The sequence below is a fragment of the Coregonus clupeaformis genome, chromosome 19, assembly GCF_020615455.1.
Source record: "Coregonus clupeaformis isolate EN_2021a chromosome 19, ASM2061545v1, whole genome shotgun sequence".
In the NCBI taxonomy this organism is placed as follows: Eukaryota; Metazoa; Chordata; class Actinopteri; order Salmoniformes; family Salmonidae; genus Coregonus; species Coregonus clupeaformis.
This window is the reverse complement of record NC_059210.1, coordinates 35,520,350-35,547,813: the sequence shown is the minus strand read 5'-3', so window position 1 is coordinate 35,547,813 and position 27,464 is coordinate 35,520,350. Positions and strand designations below refer to the sequence as shown.

Genomic DNA, 27,464 nt, shown 5'->3' with positions numbered 1-27,464 from the left:
TTCATATTTTTTTTAAACACATTTTACTTATACTCCACTACATTCCTAAAGACAATAATGTACTTTTTACTCCATACATTTTCCCTGACACCCAAAAGTACTCATTACATTTCGAATGCTTAGCAGGACAGGAACATTGTCCAATTAATGCACTTATCAAGAGAACATACCTGGTCATCCCTACTGCCTCTGATCTGGTGGACTCAATAAACACAAATGCTTCATTTATAAATTATGTCTGAGTGTTGGAGTGTGCCCCTGGCTATCCGTTTATTTATTTTTTATACTAAAATAATTGGTTGTCTGGTTTGCTTAATAACCTTTTTACTGCAGTGGGCTAAATCAGGGTCACAAATCCCTGGATTTTCGGGGGGTTTTAAATAATGTTTATTAATTATGAAATTATGAAAAATACTAATAACGTTCCACCAATGACGCCACTAGAGGGCGATTTGTCATTTGACTGCAGGAAACTACAATAAGGAATTTGAAATTATTTATAATTATACTTTTACTTTTGATACTAAAGTATATTTTAGCAATTACATTTACTTTTGACAATTAAGTATACTTAAAATCAAATACTTTTGGACTTTTACTCAAGTAGTATGTTACTGGGTGACTTTCACATTTACTTGTGTCATTTTCTGTTAAGGTAACTTTACTTTTACTCCAGTATGACAATTGGGTACTTTTTCCACCACTGAATATTTGCTCTCAGAGCAAGCATTCGGTCATTTCAAAATCTCTCTCCAGCACCAACATGTGAAAACGTCATGACGCTAGGCGTAATGTTCAGTCCGTCCCCTATGGTGAATGAAGAATCCGCTATCCAATTGTGGCACTGCCATTGTCGAAAACAGCAACATTGTTTCCTTCTGTAGACAAAGGGGCCTCGACAACCCGGTAAATTACTGAAGAGTTATCCAGTGCGGTGGCTTCTTGGTGAAGAGATGGAAAAACAACCGAGGTTGTTGGCATCCCAACTCCTACTGAAAAACAGCTTCTTCGAAGTGTCGTTAAACGGTGTGCTTCTGACGTGGAAAGAGATTCCGACCAAGAAAAAACGCGTTTCGGGCGGCATACATTACCCATTTAAAGTCGGTAAGTGTCAAAACATAAACTGGTTATGAAGTGCAAAGATGTTAGTAAAAATATTCCGCCGTGCACGATGAAGGATGTTGAGAGGTCATTTAGCCTGTTTTCTTTGTTGGGTATATCCGCTATCCACATTCGCGTAAACAGATGACGTGCGCATGCACATAATCCTCTGAAGGTTATTAAATAGGCAATATAAATTCATCGTTGCATGCTCTTAACATTTTTGCTAATGAAATACAATACACTATTGTTATTGTCAACGAATGACATGGAATGATATAGCCTAAGTTAGTCCTAGATGTATATGGTCGATGTAGTCAATTGCCCCATAGCCTATCCGACACCGATAACTAGAACATTGACAGTTTAGTGTAGTCTTTTATTTTTCTTCTATATATACTTGTGTATTATAACAGCGAGACTATCCATTGACTAGTGGACTAAACTCCACTCCATGGTGAAGGAAGTTTCTGAAGAACTAATCGGAGCTAGAGTCCTCAAAGCCTTGTCTCGGCTCCAGGACGTTGGTGAAGTTCATCATAAACTTCCTTCACCATGGAGTGGAGTTTAGTCCTCTATCCATTGCCCAGCTTCATTTTAAATGAACGCAAGCCGATTCTGAGCTGTTCATTGTTTGACAGCTGGTCCGTGGAGTGCGGCTGCGGCCCTGGCTTGGATAGCCTCTCTATGTCGGGTCAATTGGATGGCACGCAATTTGGCCTCGGAGTTCTTCTTTATGAGCTGGTTGACATTTTTCATCACATCAAACGGTAATAACCCAACATAGCCCTTGCAAATTAGCCTTAATGTTTTAGGCTACTGTATTGATGTTGTCAGTCTATGGGCACTGCATATAAACGCACAAAGCATCATAATTGTAGGCTGGTATGTATGTATTAGCCTGTAATGTATTATAATAAGATTTAAAGTTATTTATTGAGAATCATATCAATGAAATTGTAACTATATCCTACTGTTTGACATAGGCCCACATGTCTAAACAATCGGCTACATAGCAAATCCCTTGTCACTTGAGATTCAGATGAGGGGCAAAGCATATAGAGAACCACAGTATGAGTCATAATAACCATAAAACCTAGCGGTCAAACAAGGAAATGGTTTCAATCGTTTTTCCACATTCATTTTTCCCATAGGGGATTTTAGAAACACTTAAAATAAGGGCACAGATGTAACAAGTAAAGTTAGACCTATCACATAGTTAGTGTTTTTGCTGATATCTATTTGGTTTATGAATTATTAACTGATTAAAACTCAAAATTAGGCTCTTATGTTCACCTCAACAGTTTTCTCTTTCTGTCCTCTGGTCAAACAAGTGTGCCTCTCTCTTCTCTCTTTCTCCAGTTAATGTCACCTCTCCCGGGTCTAAATGACACCTATGCATGAGCCCCCTCTTTCCATTTACTGTAAAGTGCATCCTTATCCACCGGACGTCCATGGACGTTGAAAAGTAGTTGAAATTGTGTCAGTCCGCCAACGTCCATAGTTGTAGTTTTTTGGTGCGGTCCTGACTAGGGCTGTGGCGGTCATAGAATTTTGTCAGCCGGTGATTGTCAAGCAAATAACTGAAGGTCTCACGGTAATTTACCGTTAATCAACATAAAGACATTTAGCATCTCTTGGCTTCCACGCATAGCCTACAAGCCACTGATGCAGGCCTTTGGAACATCTACATTTTAAAAAGTCTAATAAATCCATATAATATAGCCTACACCATCACAATAAATCCATTATTTATTTTAGACAGGTCTAAAGAAACATGATATGAAGAAAATGTAGTCTATTTCAGAAGAACAGAATAGCATACTCTGAGTTGTCCTTATCTTAGGCCCTGATCTGGCAATGCCATATGGCTGTGGGCTACGCTAGTTCATTTAGAAGACAAGATTTGTTTAGAATTCTGTGGCATTATTTTAATTATTTTATTGTATGAAGAATACAATTGAACATGGCTGAATAAAATAGAAAGGAGTGCGCACATGTGGCTATTTGGTGTTGAGCTGTTAACAAATAAACAGGTACTCCTATATGCTTAATTTAGTTATTTATGTAACTTTAGTTGTGATACAAATGTTGGGCTATATGTTTAGATTTTTTTGTGCAGCAGGCTGTACGCACTTCATCAGGCTCTCATTCAAAATTTTACAAGCACTTGAAGCCTCGAATTTCCCTCCTGCATCCCCTTTGTGTGGCCGTAATGCCCCCTAAAAAAAATCCATGCATTTTGTGGCCAGTGGCCATTGTGCCCTTGGGCTGAATATAATAATTATAATTCCCTTCTTCCGGCTGCGTGCCGAAGCTCCTCTCACTCACATGGCTCTCTGTCACTTGATCGGGTCTTTCTCACAGGCTACAAGTGAAGAGAGACACATCTGGGACGCAACTGCGTTCGTCCTTATCCAATTCCGAGGCGCATATTGAAGATAATGGAAGAACTGTCCACATTTACTTTTCGTCAGCCAACAAGATGAGTAGACCTAATGAACAGCAAAAGCACTAGCCTATGTCAATCTACTATCCTCCATAGTATAAAAGTTGACCTATTCTGTGCGAGAAATAAATATTCCAAACATAGTCTGGGACAGTTGTGGGATGCAATAGATCCCAAATTAATACAACCACTAGCATCAAAAAACCTGTTTTAAGCAATGAGCCTGATGCAACAGATGAGAACGTTTAGCTTAAAATGTTGATAAACTGTTAGGCTATTAGGCTATTTCTTCACAATATAAGCGCGAATGCGCCATTAGCAGGAAAGCACCATTCTCAAAAGTGACCACAAATGCGATCATGCATGTAATGCTTTTATTATAAAGGTGCATTTTGATGGGGAAAACTATCTTCCCCAAAATGTAAACTCACACACTGCGTATGTATGCCAGTTAGGCTTTACACCTGTTGTAAAGCAGATTCATGTTAATCATTTTAGGAAGTTATTTGGCCACTTTAGTTGTGATACAAACCTTATCAAAACATATAGGCCGATGGGCTAGGCTACATGAGGTGTACGACTATGATTTAAAAAAGTAGCCAAAAAAAGCATGCGCTGTTTCTTGCCTTAAGCTGGGCATCATTCACAAGTGATAATATATCATCAAATCAAAATGTTATTGGTCACATACACATATTTAGCAGATGTTATTGTGGGTGTAGCAAAAAAAATTCACAAGTGATATATTGTCACCCATCACACTTGTTGATTTAATCTTGTCTTAATATATGTTTTGATTTAGAATGGACCATTATCATGCACCTGTCTCGAAACAGAGGCAGTGAAAATACTTAAATAGCGAATGGAGGACGCTTTTCCTGTGGTTCATTTTCATGCAAGCCAGGTAGGCTATATTCCGGTTGTAAAGAGAAGCAATGTGCTTAATATTAGGAAAGTTGAGAAATAAATATAGGAGGCCTAGCCTATAGAAAGCTGATGGGATCCTCCTCTTTTTAATAGAGGCCATCACTCTGGTTTCTCACGCAATTGCATAGCCTATAGAAATGTTGCGCAACATGAGCTCATGGACTCTCATGAAGTGTTTGATTAGATTTTCGATTACATTTGCATTGATGTCAGAGAGGGACAATAGAGTGCTGAGTACCAGGCAGTTAGCACTTTTGGTAGGCTACTAATGACCATCAGCAGCATCAGAGCGTGGAGAAGCCTAATTACCGTGACTAAGCGGTCACGTGGAATTTGACTGCCGTCATGACTCTTGACCGCCGGTGTGGAGGTAATACGGTCACCCTAACAGCCCTAGTCCGGACCTGCTTTAATTTCAACGTCCACAGATGTAGATTTTTGGTCTGGTCCGGACCAGCCTTGATTTGGCCCAAACACAGACGTCCATGATTGGTTCAGATTTGGTCCAGACCAGACCAAATCTGAATCAGTCATAGACTTCTATGTTTCACAAGTTTGGAGAGCACATAGTACAGTAGACACTTCATCAGGCTCTCATTCACAGGCAGACACAGTACATTAGCTTACAATGAAAAAGCAAGGTCTTTTTTGCAAAAACTATGCATGGCCATCATATTTCTAATGTTTATCATAGAAAGAATGTAGCCAGCTACATTTTCTAATGTTTTGCTTAAAGGTAATCTTGAATTTTACCGGAGATAGGTAGCTTAGTGGTTAAGAGCGTTGTGCCAGTAACCGAAAGGTCGCTGGTTCTAATCCCTGAGCCGACTAGGTGAAAAATCTGTCGATGTGCCCTTGAGCAAGGCACTTAACCCTAATTGCTCCTGTAAGTCGCTCTGGATAAGAGCGTCTGCTAAATGACTAAAATGTAAATGTAGATAAGTAGGCTGGCTGGCTACAACGAGAAAAAGGTAGAAAAAAGCTACACATTAGTCAGAGAGCTGTCTGCTGATGGAATGCCCATTTGTGAATTCTCATCCAAGTGGAGAAGTGCAACTGAAGCACATAATTTGTGTGATGCCGAGCAGAAATTACAATAAGAAGCAGTTTAGATCTACGTTTACAAAATGCAGGAAGATATTTCTTACGTGTTTTTCCCGCGTGAAAAATTGCTACTTATCTAAGTAAGTTATTAAATTAATAAGTTGACGGTGCATCATTGTGTAAGCTTTCTGCCGTGTTTGAGAAGTCAAAGCTCTTTGGAGGAGTTATCTGTACAGCTGCCACTATCTTGATTTCCTTGCTATTTTTCTCTTCTCCTTTCTCGGCCCGTCTGCTTCCCCCCTCTTCTCTGAGCAGAGCAGGCAGGCCCCTCTGAGCAGAGCAGGCAGGCCCATTGCCCTAGCGACTCCATACAGACACAGTGTGTACGCATACTGCTTCAGAGCAGACAAGCATGTGTGAACTTTTTTATTTTGTTCAGTGTCTCTTGTTCATTCGCTTATAAATGTCCAAACTCATCAAAAATGACATTCAGTAGCAGCCTCCATGGAAATTCTCTAGTACTTGAGCTAACTTTGTTAGCATTCTGGTAACAGATGCCCAATGGTTCTTTTTTACGTTTTTTTGGGGTCCCCCTTGTGTACTAAGACAGTAATACCGTAAATCCCGGAATGAGAGAAGGACGGTATGATGATATGAAAATCTGGAAACCACCCAACCCCACTTCAGAACAGTACACAGTAGAGCACACTAGAGTTGAGTACACAATAATGTACTGTATTATACTAGGGATGGGCATTTGACATTTTTGGACTGTTCAAGTACTCGCATATTTTCTTTTAGAGTACTGAAATGGGGGAAAAAATAAGCTATTTTGCCTGCACTGGAAAAAATATGTTGCATTTATCTATATGCCAACGGTGCGAAACAATGCCTGATTTATCATAGCTATTACAGATAACGAATCCTAATTGCTAAATTGCCTCATATACGCTGAGTGTACAAAACATTAAGAAGACCTTCCTAATATTTTGTTGCCCACCCCCCTCAGAACAGCCTCAGTTCGTCGGGGCATGGACTTTACAAGGTGTCATGTGTTCCGCAATCCATGTCTCAATTGTCTCAAAGCGTAAAAACCCCTCTTTAACGTGTCCCCTCCCCTTCTACACTGATTGAAGTGGATTTAACAAGTGACATAAGTAAGGGATCATAGCTTTCACCTGGATTCTTGCCTAAATGACTATGAAGTGCTTTGAAAGGCTGGTCATGGCTCACATCAACACCATCATCCCGGAAACCCTAGACCCACTCCAATTCGCATACCGCCCCAACAGATCCACAGATGACGCAATCTCAATCGCACTCCACACTGACCTTTCCCACCTTGACAAAAGGAACACCTATGTGACATTGTTATAGCAATAGCTGTAAGTTATCAGAACAAAATCAAATTATCCTGTAATACTTATGTAATGGCTTCTTATATGGACGAAATACAGTGCCTTTTCCATATTTTGTTTGGTTACAGCCTTATTCTAAAATGGATTAAATAGTTTTTTTCCCCTCATCAATACCCCATAATGATGAAGCGAAAACAGGTTTTTAGAAATGTTTGCAAATTTATAAAAAATTGAAAACTTAAATATTACATTTACATAAGTATTCAGACCCTTTACTCAGTACTTTGTTGAAGCACTGTCAGGTTGGATGGGGAGCGTCGCTGCACAGCTATTTTCAGGTCTCCAGAGATGTTTGATCGGGTTCAAATCCGAGCTCTGGCTGGGCCAATCAAGGACATTCAGAGACCTGTCCCGAAGCCACTCCTGTGTTGTCTTGGCTGTGTGCTTAGGGTCGTTGTCCTGTTGGAAGGTAAACCTTCGCCCCAGTCTGAGGTCCTGAGCGCTCTGGAGCAGGTTTTCATCAAGGATCTCTCTGTACTTTGTGCTGTTCATCTTTCCCCTCGATCTTGACTAGTCTCCCAGTCCCTGCCGCTGAAAAACATCCCCCAGCATGATGCTGCCACAACCATGGTTCACTGTAGGGATGGTGCCAGGTTTCCTCCAGACGTGACACTTGGCATTCAGACCAAAGAGTTCAATCTTGGTTTCACCAGACCAGAGAATCTTGTTTTTCATGGTCAGTGTCCTTTAGGTACCTTTTGGCAAACTCCAAGCGGGCTGTCATGTGCCTTTTACTGAGGGGTGGCTTCCGTCTGGCCACTCTATCATAAAGGCCTGGTTGGTGGAGTGCTGCAGAGATCGTTGTCCTTCTAGAAGGTTCTCCCATCTCCACAGAGGAACTCTGGAACTGACCAAGGCCCTTCTCCCCCGATTGCTCAGTTTGGCCGGGCGGCCAGCTCTAGTTAGAGTCTTGGTGGATCCAAACTTCTTCCATTTAAGAAGGATGGTTTTGATACCCAGATCTCTACCTCGACACAATCCTGTCTTGGAGCTGTACGTACAATTCCTTCGACCTCATGGCTTGGTTTTTGCTCTGACATGCACTGTCAGCTGTGGGACCTTAAATAGACAGGTGTGTGCCTTTCCAAATCATGTCCATTTCAATTGTATTTACCACAGGTGGACTCCAATCAAGTTGTAGAAACATCTCAAGCATGATCAATGGAAACAGGATGCACCTGAGCTCAATTCCGAGTCTCATAGCATATTGTAAAAAAAAAAAATGTGCGCTTTGTCATTATGGGGTATTGTGTGTAGATTGATGAGGAATTTTTATTTATTTAATCCATTTTAGAATATCGCTGTAACGTTACAAAATGTGGAAGGGGTCTGAATACTTTCCGAATGCACTGTATCTGCCTAGAGATAGACTAGTAGCCTCCCTGTATCGTGTTAGTTCATTTGGATGCCTTCTATCTGCCATCTTACATCATGAGGCTGCCAAAGGTCTCTCCATTTATTTCAGAATGGATGGGCTTTGCAGTCGAGCCTATTCATTTCATGAGCTGAAAAAAGAGCATTCAATTCAGAGATATCTGGATGTTCCAAGGACATAAGTCCTGAAAATGAGCAATCGCAAGGAGCGTTATTGAAATGATCATCTCTCCAGATGAAAAGGGAATGAAGTCTTTCTCATAAGATTATGTTTTTCCATTCTCTAGTTGAAAGGGATCAAATGATGCAAGACCTTATCTCGGAGTAGAGATTGCTTAATCAAATGCTGGCTCCATAACTCGAACACATTACTGACTTCAGCGACAAAATCTGCTGCATCTTGGCCTCCAATGAATTCATTGTGGCGCCATGGTTGTGGTTTACTGAGAAAAACGCTCGCTTAACTTTGAACTCCCCTGGCTAAGCTGTAAAGCAAGTCAATGCAGGACATTCTGAAAGTTTTATTCTGCTGAAAAATGTAAATATTCCTGTGTGGAAAATGGAAATATCAAGCATTTGCTCATCTTGGTGCAACCAACCACAATAACTCCACTGTTCCCCTTCCAGGTTTCTGTTTTCCTAAGTTTCACCGCAGAGGCAAAGGAGAGTCAGGTAGGAGCACTTACCACAATGTGGTCAAAGAGTTGGGCGAAATATGTTCGCTAGAGTGAGTAGTTTGAAATACTTTTGCCAGCTGTATTTGGTGTCCCCCATCAGTCAATCAATGTTCCTCTAGATCAGATCACATTTAGAAGACAGAAAAGTTGGCAAGATTAAATTAAAAACATTTGCTATGAAAAGAAGTCTCCTGAACTTCCTATTTAGCCTATGTAGGCCTACATCAAATACAGTTAGCTGCTTGTGTAGTGGTGACTCTAGTGCTCCTAGCTGTAGTGGAGTGTGCTGTGATTTCTTGCCCTCAGCCAACAGTGATGTTCCCACAGGGAATCACACACACATCATGAATGCCTCTGTACGTTCACGATCTTGGTAAGTATGTACAACGTGTGGTCAAGGAAGTCTTATGGAGATGTGTTGGTACAATATCTAAAGAAAAGTGACGTGATGAACCACATTCTCTGCAGCATGTTTGTGTGAAAAAGGGGGAACATTGTGAACATAAAATGTTCTCTGACCTAATTGGTTTGACCTGACCTGGTTTGTAAAAGGGATCGCAGCCCTTAGGGCATTCTGCAGTGTGAGGAGATAGACTGCAAATGGGGGTTCAGTTCTCCGTAATGTAATATCATAGGTCTATCCTGTCCCTGCTCTTTGTATCTCGCACGGTTCTGTTTAAGGTGTTGTTTTTTTGTTGCTGCTATGTCTCCCTTCAACTTGGAGCCATTGGACCCGGTTTAATGCTCATGACTTCAAAATGATCTGGTTATTTGCATCGCGTGTGTGTGTTTAACACCTACAATATGCTGAGTCATCACAGTTGATTTATGGTTTTCATTTGGCCTCTCCATACGTCCACCGGGGTAGGAGAGCCATCTGTTGTTAACAACCTGTAGCAAACAGATCAATGACACTCCTGTGTCCTGTTGTTGCCACTTTGCTTCATCATTAAATGTGAATAGGCTGTGCATTGCAACGTGACCAATGTGATACTTAGTCTCGAACCGGCTTTATGTTACTGGCACCCTCAGGGCCCGTGAACCAGAGCAGTTGAATTTATAGCTGAAATTATCCTTTGTTCTTATAGAGCTCTCTCTCTATCTCCCTCTCATTCTTTCTCTTTCTCTCTCTCGTGCTAATATAAACTGATATTTGCCATGTCATTCCACTTTTGTATTGCTCTGGCCTCCTGCTATTGTGTAGCATTTTCATCCCATTGTGCAACAGTGTGAGATTTCACTGAGGCTTTTGCACCCTCGGTGGGTAAGTTATGTAAATGCATGGGGCATCATCCCAGTGATTCATACATACACTGCTGTGTGTCTAGGCCCAGACAGAAATGGTTCACATTGTTTCATTTTCATTAACACCGTTTTGGTATACAGCTCTGGATGCAAAGACTGACCATCCATGAGATCAAAAGTATAGTTTTAACCATGTTTGAAGCTATACAGCTCTTGTTTACAATTATATTGCTTACAAAAAAGTTGTAAAAAATATTGTTTATCTAAGCTCATTAGTCATTGATACGTTATATTCTTCATGAAGTCCAAAAGTTCATTTACCAATCCCAGATTGCCCCTTTAATTGCTCTCTGGTGACTGTTTCCAGCATGTTGTTACCGTTGGCCTTCCCTCTGTGCCGTGTTTCTCAGTTAGGTCCTGGGTGACATTGAGGTCAGGACTAGCACCATCAACTGAGTCTCTCTTTGAGGTAATCATTAGCCAGATCAGTTTTATGCTCGTGACTTGAGTTTGTGCAAAGAAAAAGCCATACACATAAAAGTGACTGGAGTCATGCCCTTTAGTGTCTGTCTGTCTTAGCACCCTGGCCTGAATCCTAACTTGACATCTGTGAACGTAACTCTTCCATGGATGTTGTATGACAAGGGCTTCAGGATTTTTGAAGTTTCTCTATCACTCATCTGTGTATTTAATTATTCCTCACACTAAAACCTCTCCAAAAACCCCTCTCCCGCCCTGCCTGTTGTCACATAATCTGTGTCCTCAGGGTTGTGTATAAAGATACACGGATAGCGCCTCGCAGCCTGTTGAGCCAAGTCACTGCACCATACCTCTCCTCTGTAGTGGCCTCTATTTACGCTCCTCAGCCAATGGGGTTTTTGGCACGTCCGGCAATGGTAGACTTTCATCAAACTATATGACATTTTACATTTACGTCATTTAGCAGACACTCTTATCCAGAGCGACTTACAATTAATGAGTGCATACATTTTCATACTGGCCCCCCGTGGGAAATGAACCCACAACCCTGGTGTTGCAAGCGCCATGCTCTACCAACTGATCTTACAGGGGACAATATCATAGTAGTGACATGTCATAAACAGGTCTTGAAAGCTGAAAAGTGACTTAATTCAGCACACAAACTGCATTCGAGTTCAGCTAGTTGGGTTGTGGTATGCAGGCAGAAAGTTAGTTTATTTTTATTATAATGTAACTCTTATGGCCTCTATCGTGCCACAGCAGGCCATTTTATGGAGTGCATTAATGAATGATCAACATAGAAGTCACTCAGAGGTCATTCATGTTGCTCTGATTTCCTATAGAGCTGTTATAGAACTGCGCTTGGCAGTAGGCACAAAGTCAAATGAATGCAGACTCGGATCATGATCATGATGATGACTGCAGGAAAGGGCCATAGGCTGGTAGTAAGAGGCACCATTAATGTAGGCATTGCGCTAACAATATGGTATTGTTTGGTCTATAGTGAAAGATCTCATCTTCCTTCAAATAATCTCCCCTGCTGTGTTGTTATCCATCAATAGTGCTTTCTATGGCAGGGGCGGTCGTCAGACATACAAGACTAATGGCTCTCCCACTCCCTGCCTTCTTAGCCCAACACTAGCTCCACCCTACAGCTGTTGCGGTGACCGTATTACCGCCACAGCGTGGTCACGAGTCATGAAGGCAGTCAAATTCCACGTGACCGCTTAGTCACGCTAATTAGGCTTCTCCAAGCACTGATGCTGCTGCTGGTCATTAGTAGCCTACCATACTTGATAACTGCCTGGTACTCAGGAATATTGTCCCTCTAATCAATCTGACATCAATGCAAATGTGTTCGAAAATCTAATCAAACACTTCATGAGAGCCCATAAGCTGATGTTGAGCAACATTTCTATAGGCTATGCAATTGCGGGAGAAAACATAGTGATGGCCTCTATTAAAAAGAGGAGGATCCCATCAACTTTCTATAGGCCTACTATATTTATTTCTCAACTTACCTAATATTAAGCACATTGCTTATATTTACAACAGGAGTATAGCCTACCTGGCTGGCATGAAAATAAACCACGGGGAAACGCGTCCTCCATTCGCTATTTAAGTGCATAGATGACATGTATTTTTTTCCCGCTGCCCGTTTCGATACAGGTGCATGATAATGGTCCATTCTAAATCAAAACAAATTTCACATACATACACACACACACACATATATACAGTGGGGAGAACAAGTATTTGATACACTGCCGATTTTGCAGGTTTTCCTACTTACAAACCATGTAGAGGTCTGTAATCTTTATCATAGGTACACTTCAACTATGAGAGACGGAATCTAAAACAAAAAATCCAGAAAATCACATTGTATGATTTTTAAGTAAATAATTTGCATTTTATTGCATGACATAAGTATTTGATACATCAGAAAAGCAGAACTTAATATTTGGTACAGAAACTTTTGTTTGCAATTACAGAGATCATACGTTTCCTGTAGGTCTTGACCAGGTTTGCGCACACTGCAGCAGGGATTTTGGCCCACTCCTCCATACAGACCTTCTCCAGATCCTTCAGGTTTCGGGGCTGTCGCTGGGCAATATGGACTTTCAGCTCCCTCCAAAGATTTTCTATTGGGTTCAGGTCTGGAGACTGGCTAGGCCACTCCAGGACCTTGAGATGCTTCTTACGGAGCCACTCCTTAGTTGCCCTGGCTGTGTGTTTCGGGTCGTTGTCATGCTGGAAGACCCAGCCACGACCCATCTTCAATGCTCTTAATGAGGGAAGGAGGTTGTTGGCCAAGATCTCGCGATACATGGCCCCATCCATCCTCCCCTCAATATGGTGCAGTCGTCCTGTCCCCTTTTGCAGAAAAGCATCCCCAAAGAATGATGTTTCCACCTCCATGCTTCATGGTTGGGATGGTGTTCTTGGGGTTGTACTCATCCTTCTTCTTCCTCCAAACACGGCGAGTGGACTTTAGACCAAAAAGCTCTATTTTTGTCTCATCAGACCACATGACCTTCTCCCATTCCTCCTCTGGATCATCCAGATGGTCATTGGCAAACTTCAGACGGGCCTGGACATGCGCTGGCATGAGCAGGGGGACCTTGCGTGCGCTGCAGGATTTTAATCCATGACGTCGTAGTGTGTTACTAATGGTTTTCTTTGAGACTGTGGTCCCAGCTCTCTTCAGGTCATTGACCATGTCCTGCCGTGTAGTTCTGGGCTGATCCCTCACCTTCCTCATGATCATTGATGCCCCACGAGGTGAGATCTTGCATGGAGCCCCAGACCGAGGGTGATTGAATGTCATCTTGAACTTCTTCCATTTTCTAATAATTGCACCAACAGTTGTTGCCTTCTCACCAAGCTGCTTGCCTATTGTCCTGTAGCCCATCCCAGCCTTGTGCAGGTCTACAATTTTATCCCTGATGTCCTTACACAGCTCTCTGGTCTTGGCCATTGTGGAGAGGTTGGAGTCTGTTTGATTAAGTGTGTGGACAGGTGTCTTTTATACAGGTAACGAGTTCAAACAGGTGCACTTAATACAGGTAATGAGTGGAGAACAGGAGGGCTTCTTAACGAAAAACTAACAGGTCTGTGAGAGCCGGAATTCTTACTGGTTGGTAGGTGATCAAATACTTATGTCATGCAATAAAATGCACATTAATTGCTTAAAAATCATACAATGTGATTTTCTGGATTTTTGTTTTAGATTCCGTCTCTCACAGTATGATAAAAATTACAGACCTCTACATGCTTTGTAAGTAGGAAAACCTGCAAAATCGGCAGTGTATCAAATACTTGTTCTCCCCACTGTATGTATGTATATATATATATATATATATATATATATATATATATATATATATATACACATACACTACCGTTCAAAAGTTTGGGGTCACTTACAAATTTCCTTGTTTTCGAAAGAAAAGCAATTTTTTTGTCCATTAAAATAACATCAAATTGATCAGAAATACAGTGTAGACATTGTTAATGTTGTAAATGGCTATTGTAGCTGGAAACGGCTGATTTTTTATGGAATATCTACATAGGCGTACAGAGGCCCATTATCAGCAACCATCAGTCCTGTGTTCCAATGGCACTTTGTGTTTGCTAATCCAAGTTTATCATTTTTAAAGGCTAATTGATCATTAGAAAACCCTTTTGCAATTATGTTAGCACAGCTGAAAACTGTTGTGCTGATTTAAAGAAGCATTAAAGCTGGCCTTCTTGAAACTAGTTGAGTATCTGGAGCATCAGCAATTGTGGGTTCGATTACAGGCTCAAAATGGCCAGAAACAAATAACGTGCACCGGGGCCTCCCACTCCTCTTTCTATTCTGGTTAGAGGCAGTTTGCCTTGTTCTGTGAAGGGAGTAGTACACAGCGTTGTACGAGATCTTCAGTTTCTTGGCAATTTCTCGCATGGATTAGCCTACATTTCTCAGAACAAGAATATACTGACAAGTTTCAGAAGAAAGTTATTTGTTTCTGGCCATTTTGAGCCTGTAATCGAACTCACAATTGCTGATGCTCTACATACTCAACTAGTCTCAAGAAGGCCAGTTTTATTGCTTCTTTAATCAGCACAACAGTTTTCAGCTGTGCTAACGTAAATGCAAAATGGTTTTCTAATGATCAATTAGCCTTTTAAAATAATGAACTTGGATTAGCAAACACAACGTGCCATTGGAACACAGAACTGCTGGTTGCTGATAATGGGCCTCTGTACGCCTATGTAGATATTCCATTAAAAAGTATTATTATTATCACTTGTGAATGATGCCCAGCATAAGAAACAATGGCTTTTTTTTGCGACTTGTTCGAGTCATAGTCGCACACCTCATGTAGCCTAGTCTATAGGCCTATATATTTTAATAAGGTTTGAATCACAACTAAAGTGGCCAAATATCTTCTTAAAATTAAGCATATTCATCTGCTTTACAAGGCGTGTAGAGCCTAACTGGCATATATAAGCGCCACATGAGTTTCAAGTTTAGGGAAGATAATTTACACCATAAAAATGCACCTTTATAATAAAAGCATTACATGCATATTTGCATTTGCGGTCACTTTTGATAATGGTGTTTTCCCGCTAATGGAACATTGCCGCTTATAGCCTAATGCCATGTAAGCATTGCTGCACTTGTAATGTGAAGAAATAGCCTAATAGTTTATCAACATTTTAAGCTAAAGGTTCTAACCTGTTGCGTCAGCCACATTGCATAAAAAAAAAATTGGGATGCTAGTGGTTGTATTAGTTTGGGATCTATCGCGTCCCACAACTGTCCCAGACTATGTTTGGAATATTTATTTATTGCACAGCATAGAATATGTCAACTTTTGTACTATGGGGGATAGTGGATTGACATAGGCTAGTGTTTTGTTGTTCGTTAGGCCTACTCATCTTGTTGGCTGACGAAAGTAAATGTGGACAGTTCTTCCAACATCTTCAATATGCACCTTGGAATTGGATAAGGACGCGCACATTTGCGTCCCTGGTGTGTCTTAACTTGTAGCCTGTGAGAAAGACCCGATCAAGTGACGGAGAGCCGTGTGAGTGAGAGACGTTTTGGATTGCGCAGCACACTCTAGGAGAAGGGCACAACGCAGCACTCCGGGCCGCAAAAGGCATGGATTATTTTAGGATGCATTACGGCCACAAAGGGGATGCCGCTGTGAAATTCGAGGCATAATGAAGTGCTTGTCAAATTGTGAATGTGAGACTATTGGAGTGTGTACAGCAAAAAACTAAGCAGAGCTCATGCCTTTCAAGCGACTTTTTTCAAATCATCATTAGTCTCATTATGCAGCCTTACAATGTATTACAAATCAAAACATATAGCCCAATGTTTATAGCCCTTAACTTTAAATTTAGCATAGAGGAGTACCTATTTATTTGTTAACCGCTCTACATAGAATTGCTGCATGTGCGCACTCCCTCAAATAATTTGGAGAAAATATGTATATTTTATTCATCTTTGTTTGATTATATTCTTCATACTATAAAATAATTCCACGAATTATAATCAAATCTTGTCTGCTAAATGAACTAGTGTAGCCCACAGCCATTTGGCATAGCCACATCAGGACCTAAAATAAGGACAACTCAGAGTATGCTATTCTGTTCTTCTGAAATAGACTACATTTTCTTCATATCATGCTTCTTTAGACCTGTCTAAAATAAATAATGCATTTATTGTGAAGGTGTAGGCTATATTACATGGATTTATTAGACTTTTTAAAATGGCTTGTGTTTATGTTAATTAACGGTCAATTACCGTGAGACCGACAGTTATTTGCTTGACAATCAACGGCTGACGAAATATCATGACCGCCACAACCCTACTCCACCCTAATGCTAAAATCAAACTGTTAATTAGTCCATTAAAGTTCCCATTTCATCACATTAAACTTAATTAGAATGACGCTTTCCAAGCTGTAGTTGATACAGCCAGACCAGTTTGTTTGGCTGGGATGATTTAAAAAAAGGCTTGAAAATAGATCGTTATCTGTGTGTGTGTGTGTGTGTGTTCTTTCCCTTTCTCTAAGATTTTAATTTATAAAAGGTACATCTCTGGTTCTTCCACATTGTGACGGATTGATTTGGTGTGTGTTTAACAGGTACCAGCCACAGTGTGTCAGTGTCTGAGATCCTAGCAGTCAGGGAGCTCGATGTGGACAGCAAGACGAAAGATGACGGCAGGTGGCAGAAAATGCCTCAGAAATCGACTGAGGCCTATCCATATGCATTCACAGGTAAGAATGTTGACGATCTTGAGCAATCTACCGATATTAGATTCAATATGGTAGATGATACGGCAAAGTAAATCTATATTCTGTTAAGCCTCTCTCCCGTCACTCCCTTTGTGTCCCCCTGCCACAGTGTCCTATGTGGAGAGAGCCTGGCAGCACCGCTGGCGGTGTAGTGACGTCACCTTCCACTGTCTAGAGGGGGCACTGTGTCAGCAGTGGGTCCAGACCATCAGAGGGCAGCTCGCAGCACTGAGTATGGCTGAGTATTACTGACTCTGTGTTCAGTGTACACTGTTACGTTCACTGAATATGCTTTGTGAAGTCTAGTTGCATGGCTAACTCAGAAATGAGTATGGGCCTCAGTCTGTACTGTTACTCAGCCTGCAGCCTACATTTACCATGTCACATGCCCTTCTCTCTGGACAAACCAGTAACATCTTTCACTTTACTTTTTGTAGCCAGCAGACCCAAGCATTTGCTGGTGTACATCAACCCCTATGGGGGCAAGCAGCAAGGCAAGTGCATTTACGAGCAGAAAGTCGCCCCTCTCTTCACCTGTGCCTCCATCTCCACGGACGTGATTGGTGAGTTCCCACCAACAACATTAACCATGCTTTAATAAAAGATGAGTGTTTATGGGCCAAGTCACATTTCTCACTGTAGGCAAATGGGCACAAGCTCTCTCAGGCCGCACAGGATTATGACATCATTTACGGCCGCCATCCATCACCCCAGTTCCTTAATGGAAAGGCTGATGGTCGATGAATACTGGATTACTTTACATCCGTTTTACTTCTCAGACTGGAGAACCACTGTGGACATAGTAATTTCATAGTCACAAATTATGACCAATTGTATTTCCAACAGTATAGAAGCTTGGGTTGATATCAAGATATTGATAGTTGAGCAAGGTGGGTACGAAATCATAAAATCAAACTATTCCTTTAGCTACAAATTGTTATAATGGTTAGAGAAAGTAAATTGCTGCTTTGGGACTAGAATTCTTTAGGGAAAATGCTTAGTCGATATATTACTCCAAGCTAGTGAATGATTACTCCCATAGTCCAAAATATTGCAGATTATAGTGCAAATTAGAAAAACGTCAAGCGATATCATCTAGTCGATTGTAAACCTGTTCAATGTATTGATTGAAAATCATAACTTTTCAAGTGTATCCCATCTACAGGAAGCACTTGAAAGAAAAATGTAAATCATGCTGAGATATCTAACGCCTTCCTTGTTGTTGGTTGTCATAGTTACAGAGCATGCCAATCATGCCAGGGACCACCTGAGGACAGAGGCTGAGTTGAAGCAATATGATGGGTGAGTCATGGTTGGAGACATTTCCCAGCAAACCAAAATTGGTTCTGTGAATGTTCCCAGATTATTCATTTGGTTGGCCCAAAAGTTCTAATAACACAAAAACTGTCCAGTTGAGCTGATGATTATACAATGTTTGTATAAAAATATTCGCCTGATGTTGCAAGAACTTTCCCAGAAAACCTTTTGTTATTACGTTACCTAGAAACCTAATAAGAACATTAAGGGAATGTTCTGTGGTGGTTGTTGTTACATATGTTGTGCACATATTTAATTTAAAACATATTCTGGAAAAAATTAAAACAATATTTGAATGTTTTTGGGATGTTGTCATCCTAATGTTAAATTAAACCCTAACTAGAGATAATGTTCCCGGTTTGTTAGGTTCTCAATGTAATTGTCGCTATAGTAATCAAAAGTATATCTGGGAAGCCCCTCTTTGTAGTCTGGTTTTCAGCCCAAACGTCACAAATTCAGAGTTGAACTAAAAACCACCCCAGGCCCAGTATATTCTTCCTCTCAAACAGCAAACAAAAACATTAGTGTTGTTGTTTTGACCTCTGTGTGCGACCTGACCTTTGACCTCAATGCAGAGTGGTGTGTGTGGGCGGGGACGGCATGTTCAGTGAGATAGTTCATGGCCTGGTCTCCCGGACCCAGAGGGACAACGGCGTGGACCAGAACAGCCCGGAGGAGAAGCTGGTACCCTGCACTCTGCGCATCGGCATTATACCCGCAGGTTAGAGCATACACACTCACACACATACCACTATTTTGACACAGCAATGATCAGGGCCAGCCCGCTCATTAGGCAGCGTTAGGTGGCCGCCAATGAGATTGACGAGGGCGGCATTTTCTGAGCTAAACTGACCAAGAAGCACCTACAACAACACATAAAACCTCACATAATTCTGCCCAAAAATGACAATTTCTCTCAACCAGTGGCATGTGGGCTTTTTAGGTGAGCGCTGATGCCGCCCTATGATAAGCAGTGCCCACTTTGTCAAAGGCAAGGACGCAAAATATTCATTTTGTCCATTCCCAGTGCGCTTCTCCAGGGTGCTGTTGGAGAGTCGCATTGCTGCGGCGCTCCACCAACATTCTGTCAAAAAAAGTATCTAACATAAATCATGTAGCAGATATAGCGTATGGTAGAAATAGTATGTGGCCTTTTCTGTAGCCTACAGGCTGGAGATAAAATGGGCCTACCACATGGATGGACATTGATAAAATTCCATTGGGGCCGACATGGTAGACAACACCCCAGTAAGCGCTGACCGACACCGACGTCTTTTTTTGGTTCTGTCTGGACCTGCTGTCTATTTTTTGGGTGTTTTACAAACTGTAGGCCTACCACATAGATGGGCATTCCTAAAATTAAATGTACGGCCAGGAATGGGCAACTCAAGTCCTCTGGGGCCTGATTGGTGTCACACTTTTGCCCCAGGTAACACAACTGACACCAATAATAAACTAATCATGAGCTTCAGTTTAGAATGCAATTAGTTTCATCAGCTGTGTTGACTAGGGATGGGCAAAGTGACACCACTCCGGCCCCCGAGGACTGGAGTTGCCCATCCCTGCTGTAGGCTATACCTCAGTAAGCACGGAACGATGCTGACATCTTTTGGACTTTTCTTTTGTTCATTCCCGACCGGCCTTGATTTCCACGTCCACTGACTTTTATTTTTGGTCCGTTCTGAACCATGATGAACCAATCATAGATGTTAATGTTTGGTTCAGATTTTAGCCGGTATGGACCAGCCTTGATTTGGCCTAAACATCTATAAATTACATCATTTCAACTTTCATTCAGAACCGAAAATGTACTTGATTTCAACATCTGGAAAATATGTATTTTCAACGCCCAGAAAATACCTATTTTCAACTTTCATTCAGAACCGAAAATGAACCTACCTTCAACGTCTGGAAGAATACGTCTTTTAGACGTCTTTTCAACGTCATTTTGCTTATTCTTGTAGGTGCAGCAATTTCATTTGTATCATCTAGGGCAGCAGAACGGCCAGGACCGGCCGTGGCAATGATCACATCATAAGCTATCAATAGCTGATGTTGACAAGTTGCCCCATCTTATCGTGTCACGGTTTATGACCTGACTGTGTCTGTTTACAAACGAATACTTCAACGATGAGGTCCATTTCATGTACACTACGGTATCTTATGTGTGTTGATTTCCACGTTCCACTTTTCTGTCTTGCTCTACGCACACACACTGCAGAGTTTTTTTCTGTGTAGTCAGAAACATAAGGTACCATTGTTTCTGTGTGTGTTATCCAGGTTCGACGGACTGCATCTGCTATGCAACTGTAGGCATCAATGATCCTGTGACCTCAGCCTTACACATCATAGTGGGTGAGTGCAGTTAACCATATTGAAATATTGGCAGCACTTCCCATTAAAATGCCTTTAAAAGTGACTCTAAAGGAAGTGTAACTGAAATTATACTGCACCGATAAGTAGCGTAAGCCACCTTTATCACTGTTCCAGGTAATTCCCCAGGACTCTATTGTGCATAGAAATGTGTGTCACGTTTGTTACTTCTATGCTAACCCTACCACACACTCAGCTGATAAGAGGAAACTGCTGGAGGTGTGTGTATGAGTGGGCGTGTATGTGAGTTAATAATATAATATAATATGCCATTTAGCAGACGCTTTTATCCAAAGCGACTTACAGTCATGTGCGCATACATTTTTACGTATGGGTGGTCCCGGGGATCGAACCCACTACCCTGGCGTTACAAGCGCCATGCTCTACCAATTGAGCTACAGAGTTTGAGCGCATGTGGGTGGGTGTGTTCAAGCACTGGTGTGTATCAGTAGAGGCTGGTGGGAGGAGCTATAGGAGGACAGGCTCATTTACAATATGGAAGCCACATGTTTGACTTCGTTCCATTTATTCCATTCCAGCCATTACAATGAGCCGGTCCTCCTATAGCTCCTCACACCAGCCTCCACTGGTGTGTATGTTTATAGTAAAAATACACAAATCCGTCACAACCTTTGTAGGACACTGTACTACACACATTATCTGTGGAGGATCACTCATACTAGACTTTGGGGCGTGTCTTCACAGGAGATGCCCAGCCAATGGACGTGTGCTCGGTCCATCACAACAACACATTCCTGAGGTACTCTGTGTCCCTGCTTGGGTACGGTTTCTATGGCGACGTGCTGGCAGACAGCGAGAGGAAACGATGGATGGGACCAGCCAGATACGACTTTTCAGGTAGGTCAGAAGAGTAGCTTTAACACTTAGGAAACATCACTTTGATACTGTTGCGGTAGACTGTTGCCATTGGTTGCTAATGATATTGTATGCTATTGTTTGTGCAGGTTTTAAGACGTTTCTCACACATCACTACTATGAAGGGACTGTGTCTTTTCTACCAGCAACTGACATACTGGGAACACCACGAGACAAGACCAGGTGTAGAGCTGGGTATGTACAACTGGACAAATGCAACCTGTCCAATAATATCCACAACCAATTGTGTAGTTTAGTATTATACCCATGTTTGTCTATGTAAATATCATCTAGATGGTGCAAAGCAAATTGCTCATTTGGCTAGCCAACTCCATTCTCCCCTGTCCTCACTCCATCCCTGATTTCCAGGTGCTTCATATGCCAACACAACGGACAGCTGTATTCCGAGGACGCCCCAGAGATTTGCAAGACTGATCCAGATGTCTCAGACAGTGGTAAGTATTTCTGGCTGAACACCAATTAACCTCAAGCCCACACACCATGGGTCTCTACAAAAACCTACACTATGCATTTACCTCAAAGCACCAACCTCTATTTCTGCTCTATCCCAGAATACGAAGGGGGATGGCGGGTGATCAGAGGGAAATTCCTGGCCATCAACGCGGCCAGTATGAGCTGTGCCTGTCCCCGTAGCCCCAAGGGCCTGTCCCCCGCCGCCCACCTCGCTGACGGCACCACCGACCTCATCCTCGTGCGCAAGTGCTCCCGATTCAACTTCCTGCGCCACCTGCTACGCCACACCAGCAAATACGACCAGGTAACCACACTGGATGGGGCTATTGCAATGATGTCATGTTTTTTATGGCTACTCCAACCCGGGTCCATAGGAGTGTTTGCATGAGATGGTTAACACTTCAATTCCCTGTATCAGGGAGTTCACTCTCTCACTTCTGTCTCTTTCCCCTTCAGTTTGACATGACCTTCTCTCTTTCCCCTTCAGTTTGACATGACCTTCTGTCTCTTTCCCCTTCAGTTTGACATTACCTTCTGTCTCTTTCCCCTTCAGTTTGACATGACCTTCTGTCTCTTTCCCCTTCAGTTTGACGTGACCTTCTGTCTCTTTCCCCTTCAGTTTGACGTGATCTTCTGTCTCTTTCCCCTTCAGTTTGACGTGACCTTCTGTCTCTTTCCCCTTCAGTTTGACATTACCTTCTGTCTCTTTCCCCTTCAGTTTGACATGACCTTTGTAGAAGTGCACCGTGTGCGGCGTTTCCACTTCACGCCGCGCCACTGCCAGAGCGACTCAGAGCTGGACCTGAGGGAGAACGGCAAGCGGCTTTTCAGCCAGATCTGCCGAGACCACCCGGCCTGCAGCTGCAGCCCTGCCTACAGCAGCTGGAACTGTGACGGCGAGATCCTCCCCCATGCAGCCATTGAAGTCGGGTACGTCACCACTCCCTATAACCTGCTGTGCAAATATACAATGCATTCAAAAAGTATTCAGACCCCTTCATTTTTTCCACATTTTGTTACGTTACAGCCTTATTCTAAAATGGATTAAATTAATAAAAATCCTCATCAATCGACACACAATACCCCATAATGACAAAGCGAAAACAGGTTAAGTAAAAAACAGAAATACCTTATTTACATAAGTATTCAGACCCTTTGCTATGAGACTCGAAATTGAGCTCAGGTGCATCCTGTTTCCATTGATCATCCTTGAGATGTTTCTACAACTTGATTGGAGTCCACCTGTGGTAAATTCAATTGACTGGACATGATTTGGAAAGGCAGACACCTGTCTATATAAGGTCCCACAGTTGACATTGCATGTCAGAGCAAAAACCAAGCCATGAGGTCGAAGGAATTGTCCGTAGAGCTCAGAGACAGTATTGTGTTGAGGCACAGATCTGGGGAAGGGTACCAAAACATGTCTGCATCATTGATGGTCCCCAAGAACACAGTGGCCTCCATCATTCTTAAATGGAAGAAGTTTGGAACCACCAGGACTCAGCCAAACCACCAAGACCCGCCTGGCCAAACTGAGTAATCGGGGGAGAAGGGCCTTGGTCAGGGAGGTGACCAAGAACCCGATGGTCACACTGACAGAGCTCCAGAGTTCCTCTGTGGAGATGGGAGAACCTTCCAGAAGGACAACCATCTCTGCAGCACTCCACCAATCAGGCCTTTATGGTAGAGTGGCCAGACGGAAGCCACTCGTCAGTAAAAAGCACATGACAGCACGCTTGGAGTTTGTCAAAAGGCACCTAAAGACTCTCAGACCATGAGAAAAAGATTCTCTGGTCTGATGAAACCAAGATTGAACTATTTGGCCTGAATGCCAAGCGTCACGTCTGGAGGAAACCTGGCACCATCCCTACGGTGAAGCATGGTGGTGGCAGCATCATATTGTGGGGATTTCTTTCAGCAGCAGGGACTGGGAGACTAGTCAGGATCGAGGGAAAGATGAACGGAGCAAAGTACAGAGAGATCCTTGATGAAAACCTGCTCCAGAGCGCTCAGGACCTCAGACTGTGGCGAAGGTTCACCTTCCAACAGGACAATGACCCTAAGCATGCAGCCAATACAACGCAGGAGTGGCTTCGGGACAAGTCTCTGCATGTCCTTGAGTGGCCCAGCCAGAGCCCGGACTTGAACCCGATCGAACATCTCTAGAGAGACCTGAAAATAGTTGTGCAGCGATGCTCCCCATCCAACCTGACATAGCTTGAGAGGATCTGCAGAGAAGAATGGGAGAAACTACCCAAATACAGGTGTGCCAAGCTTTGAGGCTGTAATCGCTGCCAAAGGTGCTTCAACAAAGTACTGAGTAAAGGGTCTGAATACTTATGTAAATTTGATATTTCAGTTTTTATTTGGTTTATTTTAGAAGAAAAAAACTGTTTTTGCTTTGTCACTATGGGGTGCTGTGTGTAGATTGAGTGGGAAAAAACGATTTAATCAATTTTAGAATAAGGCTGTAGCGTAACAAAATGTGGAAAAAGTGAAGGGGTCTGAATACTTTCCGAATGCACTGTAACCCACTTCTGAAAGCGCAGTGCAAAAAATCAACATTTTGATTTCTTGCCTTTGTTTTAAGCAAACAATCTCTTTTTTGTCTTCTGCTCTTACAGAGTGCACTGCCAGTTGATCAAGCTGTTTGCGCGAGGGATCGAAGAGCAGCCTGTGTTTGAGGACCTTGCCAACCCGTGTGCAATATAGATCCCCCTCTGCTGCCCTACCTTATCAAAGTCACTGGAACAGTCCTACTGCATTTTTTAAAAAGGATGTCGCCCTGTGCACTACCTTTTTCTGATGTACTTTTAGGTGTTTCAGACATTTGTTACCTGGAGCCATTTTTGTTTTTCCGCCACATTTTAGAGTTCACAAGTTCACAGTTCAAAGAGTGCTGGTGCTGGTACACTTACGGAGAGGTTCACTATCCACATCCACTATACTGAAGAAGAAATCATGAAAATACTAAACATTATTGAATGTAGCCTTTCCCCCTTTTCGACTCTCCTTTTGCAATAGAGCGATGTTAACCTAGCACTTAACATGCTGCTCAACATTTGTAGAACTCCTCTTTGCACGTGTTACAGTGTATGATGCTCCAAATTATGAATAACTGTTACAACATTTTGTTTATTTATGCATTTGGAGAAAACATTTAATTAGAGGATGTTTGAATTTTACTAGCTGCTTGCACTTTTGTTTCAAATAGGCCCTATGCATTTTGACCTTTTAAGTAATGCGTTGTTGGAAGTTATTTCCCTGCACCTAAAAAGCATGAATTTGAATACATTTGTATGGATGATCGGATATTGGGTGAACCAGAGAACTCTCTAGGGCAGTGTTTCCCAACTCCAGTCCTCAAGTGCCCCCAACAGTACATATTTTTGTTGTGGCCCCGAACAAGCACAACTGATTATACTTGTCAACTAATCATCAAGCCCTTGACAAGTTGAACCAGGGGCCTCATTTATCAACCGTGCATGCATTTCTTACTTAGTTCTGGCGTACGTGGAGATTCTAGGATTTGCGTGCACAACAAATTTATCAAACTGTCGCACGCAACATATACGCATGTTTTCATGCTTTAATCAGAGCCATACTATACTTGTGGGCTTGTGAACGAGCACTACAACCCGACCTGGAAAACACCCTCCATTCACCTTTTATGGTAACAACAATGCCCTCATTTGCTGTATGATTTTGAGATGTTGGAGCTGGGCCATGATCGTTTCTAAAATAAATCGTAATAGCAAATTCTATCACATTTCAATCTTTTGCAGTGACATATGCCACCTATAGCGAGTGCAAACACTGTCCGCGCGTACTGCAAGATTGATTGTCCATTCAAACAATTTACAAGTAAATGCTACAGCCCACACTTCTATGCAAAATACTAATTGTTGTTCAATATTCTGTTAATCAATAGATGATTGTGTTTCTATCTCTTGCCTTGGTATAGGCTCTGAGATTAATAGGCTATTATGTCTCACTCCTATCGCACATTAATACTGTAGCCTACCCATACTGTCATATACCTATTTACTTTCGAGCATGGTTGGTTATTGAATAAGTGATGGATAAATGGTAGCCTAATATTTGTTGCGTAGCGGGAATAAACCAGTCGTCAGAAAAGGAGAGATGTCCTGCAATATGATTTAGGTCTATATAAGTAAAATGAATATATTAGGCAACATGCTGCTATGCGATCTTCTTACCAACGGCAAATGCATCTGTTTTATCATTAGACCAACGTTTTAATGTTTTTGTTATCCTAACATTCTTATAATTCCTGTGCATCAAACACCTCCATTTCCCCCAAAATAACATAATTTGCTTGCAATACCACTAGATCAACCACTAGAAGTTGTATGGTTTGAGATTTGCGTGGAGCTATGCACGCTTTCCCATCAAGTTCAAAATTGGTAAATACCAATCTTTGCGGGAAAACTGCTGCATGCAAGGTTTAGTCTTTTTTGTGCGCACGCACATTGATAAATGAGGCCCCAGTTGTTTTTGTCTGGGGCTACAACAAAAATGTGTGCTGTTGGGGGTTCTCGAGGACAGGAGTTGGGAAACACTGCTCCAGGGGTACCAGATACCATCCAGACTCTCACCTTAAAGGAGAAGTTAGCTTTTTTACAAACATAATCTGTATTTTGTATGTAAATGGAATGTTCTACAAGGGTCCAGACACTTTTTTGCGATTTCACGTGTTTGTGAGAAAGTTACCCCAAACAGCGATTCACTTCCTCATCCTTGTTTTGCAATACGGGGGCTCTGAAAAAACATGAGCAAATGCTCCAAAAACACCCAAATACGTGATTTTTTAAACGGAAATGCTCTCAGTATAGTAATGCAGGTCTTTAGATGTTGTACACATGTAATTGTGTCATTCCGATCTTTTCCGCAACGCTATATTCCTTTTTGTGCGACTCGAGTTTCCCCCATCCAGCTGTTCCATTCTCCATGTAGCCTGCTGCTAGAATGGACGGAGAGGTATCACTCCAGTCGCAACAAAATGGAATATAACGTTGCGGATAAAGTTCAGAATGACACAATTTCATGTGTACAATATTGGAATTTGGCTTCTAGGTACCCTTGCTAAGGCCAGAGGTCACCGTAAAGCAGGTCTTAGTAACTGTTATCTGGGCCCTTGAGCCATAAAATTGGCCATGGGTGTCCTTAAGCGATTTAAGATGTTTCAAATGTATATAGTCTATTCAACCCCAAGGTCTCAGACTTGATTTAATGCTTTGGCACCAGGCATGGAAGGATGAAACAGCGAACAGATAAGGCAAGAGTATTTGGGTCTGCCCTCCCCTCTGGTGGTAGATTTGCTGTGAATCTCTTAGAAGAACGTGTCCGTCTCTTCATATCCATATGTCTCTCTATTAAACCTTTAAATATA

The 27,464-nt window shown here is 42.1% G+C and overlaps 1 protein-coding gene across 4 annotated transcripts; it reads left to right on the top strand.

Annotated features, from left to right (window-relative positions):
- The first annotated feature begins 743 nt into the window (after positions 1–743).
- On the top strand, positions 744–27,464 carry LOC121532046 (ceramide kinase). Of its 4 annotated transcripts, XM_041837690.2 has the most exons (14): positions 745–1,104; positions 8,941–8,985; positions 16,859–16,993; positions 17,121–17,243; positions 17,449–17,574; positions 18,247–18,313; positions 18,904–19,049; positions 20,609–20,683; positions 21,407–21,559; positions 21,667–21,772; positions 21,947–22,032; positions 22,150–22,355; positions 22,770–22,981; positions 24,676–27,464. In XM_041837690.2, the coding sequence occupies exons 1-14, from the start codon at positions 954–956 to the stop codon at positions 24,761–24,763; spliced, it is 1,719 nt and encodes a 572-aa protein (XP_041693624.1). In that variant the 5' UTR covers positions 745–953; the 3' UTR covers positions 24,764–27,464. The 4 variants fall into 4 exon arrangements, with proteins under 4 accessions (XP_041693627.1, XP_041693624.1, XP_041693625.1 ...); XM_041837693.2 differs by lacking the exons at positions 22,770–22,981; positions 24,676–27,464 and adding an exon at positions 22,508–22,730 and having other exon boundaries at positions 744–1,104; XM_041837691.2 differs by lacking the exon at positions 8,941–8,985 and having other exon boundaries at positions 746–1,104.

Bases quoted from the DNA above. Each gene is read 5' to 3' on its own strand.
- LOC121532046 (XM_041837690.2), top strand. From the start codon at position 954: ATGGAAAAACAACCGAGGTTGTTGGCATCCCAACTCCTACTGAAAAAC. The intron at 1,105-8,940 runs GTAAGTGTCAAA...TTCCCCTTCCAG, and splicing joins ACATTACCCATTTAAAGTCG to GTTTCTGTTTTCCTAAGTTT. The intron at 17,575-18,246 runs GTGAGTTCCCAC...TGGTTGTCATAG, and splicing joins CATCTCCACGGACGTGATTG to TTACAGAGCATGCCAATCAT.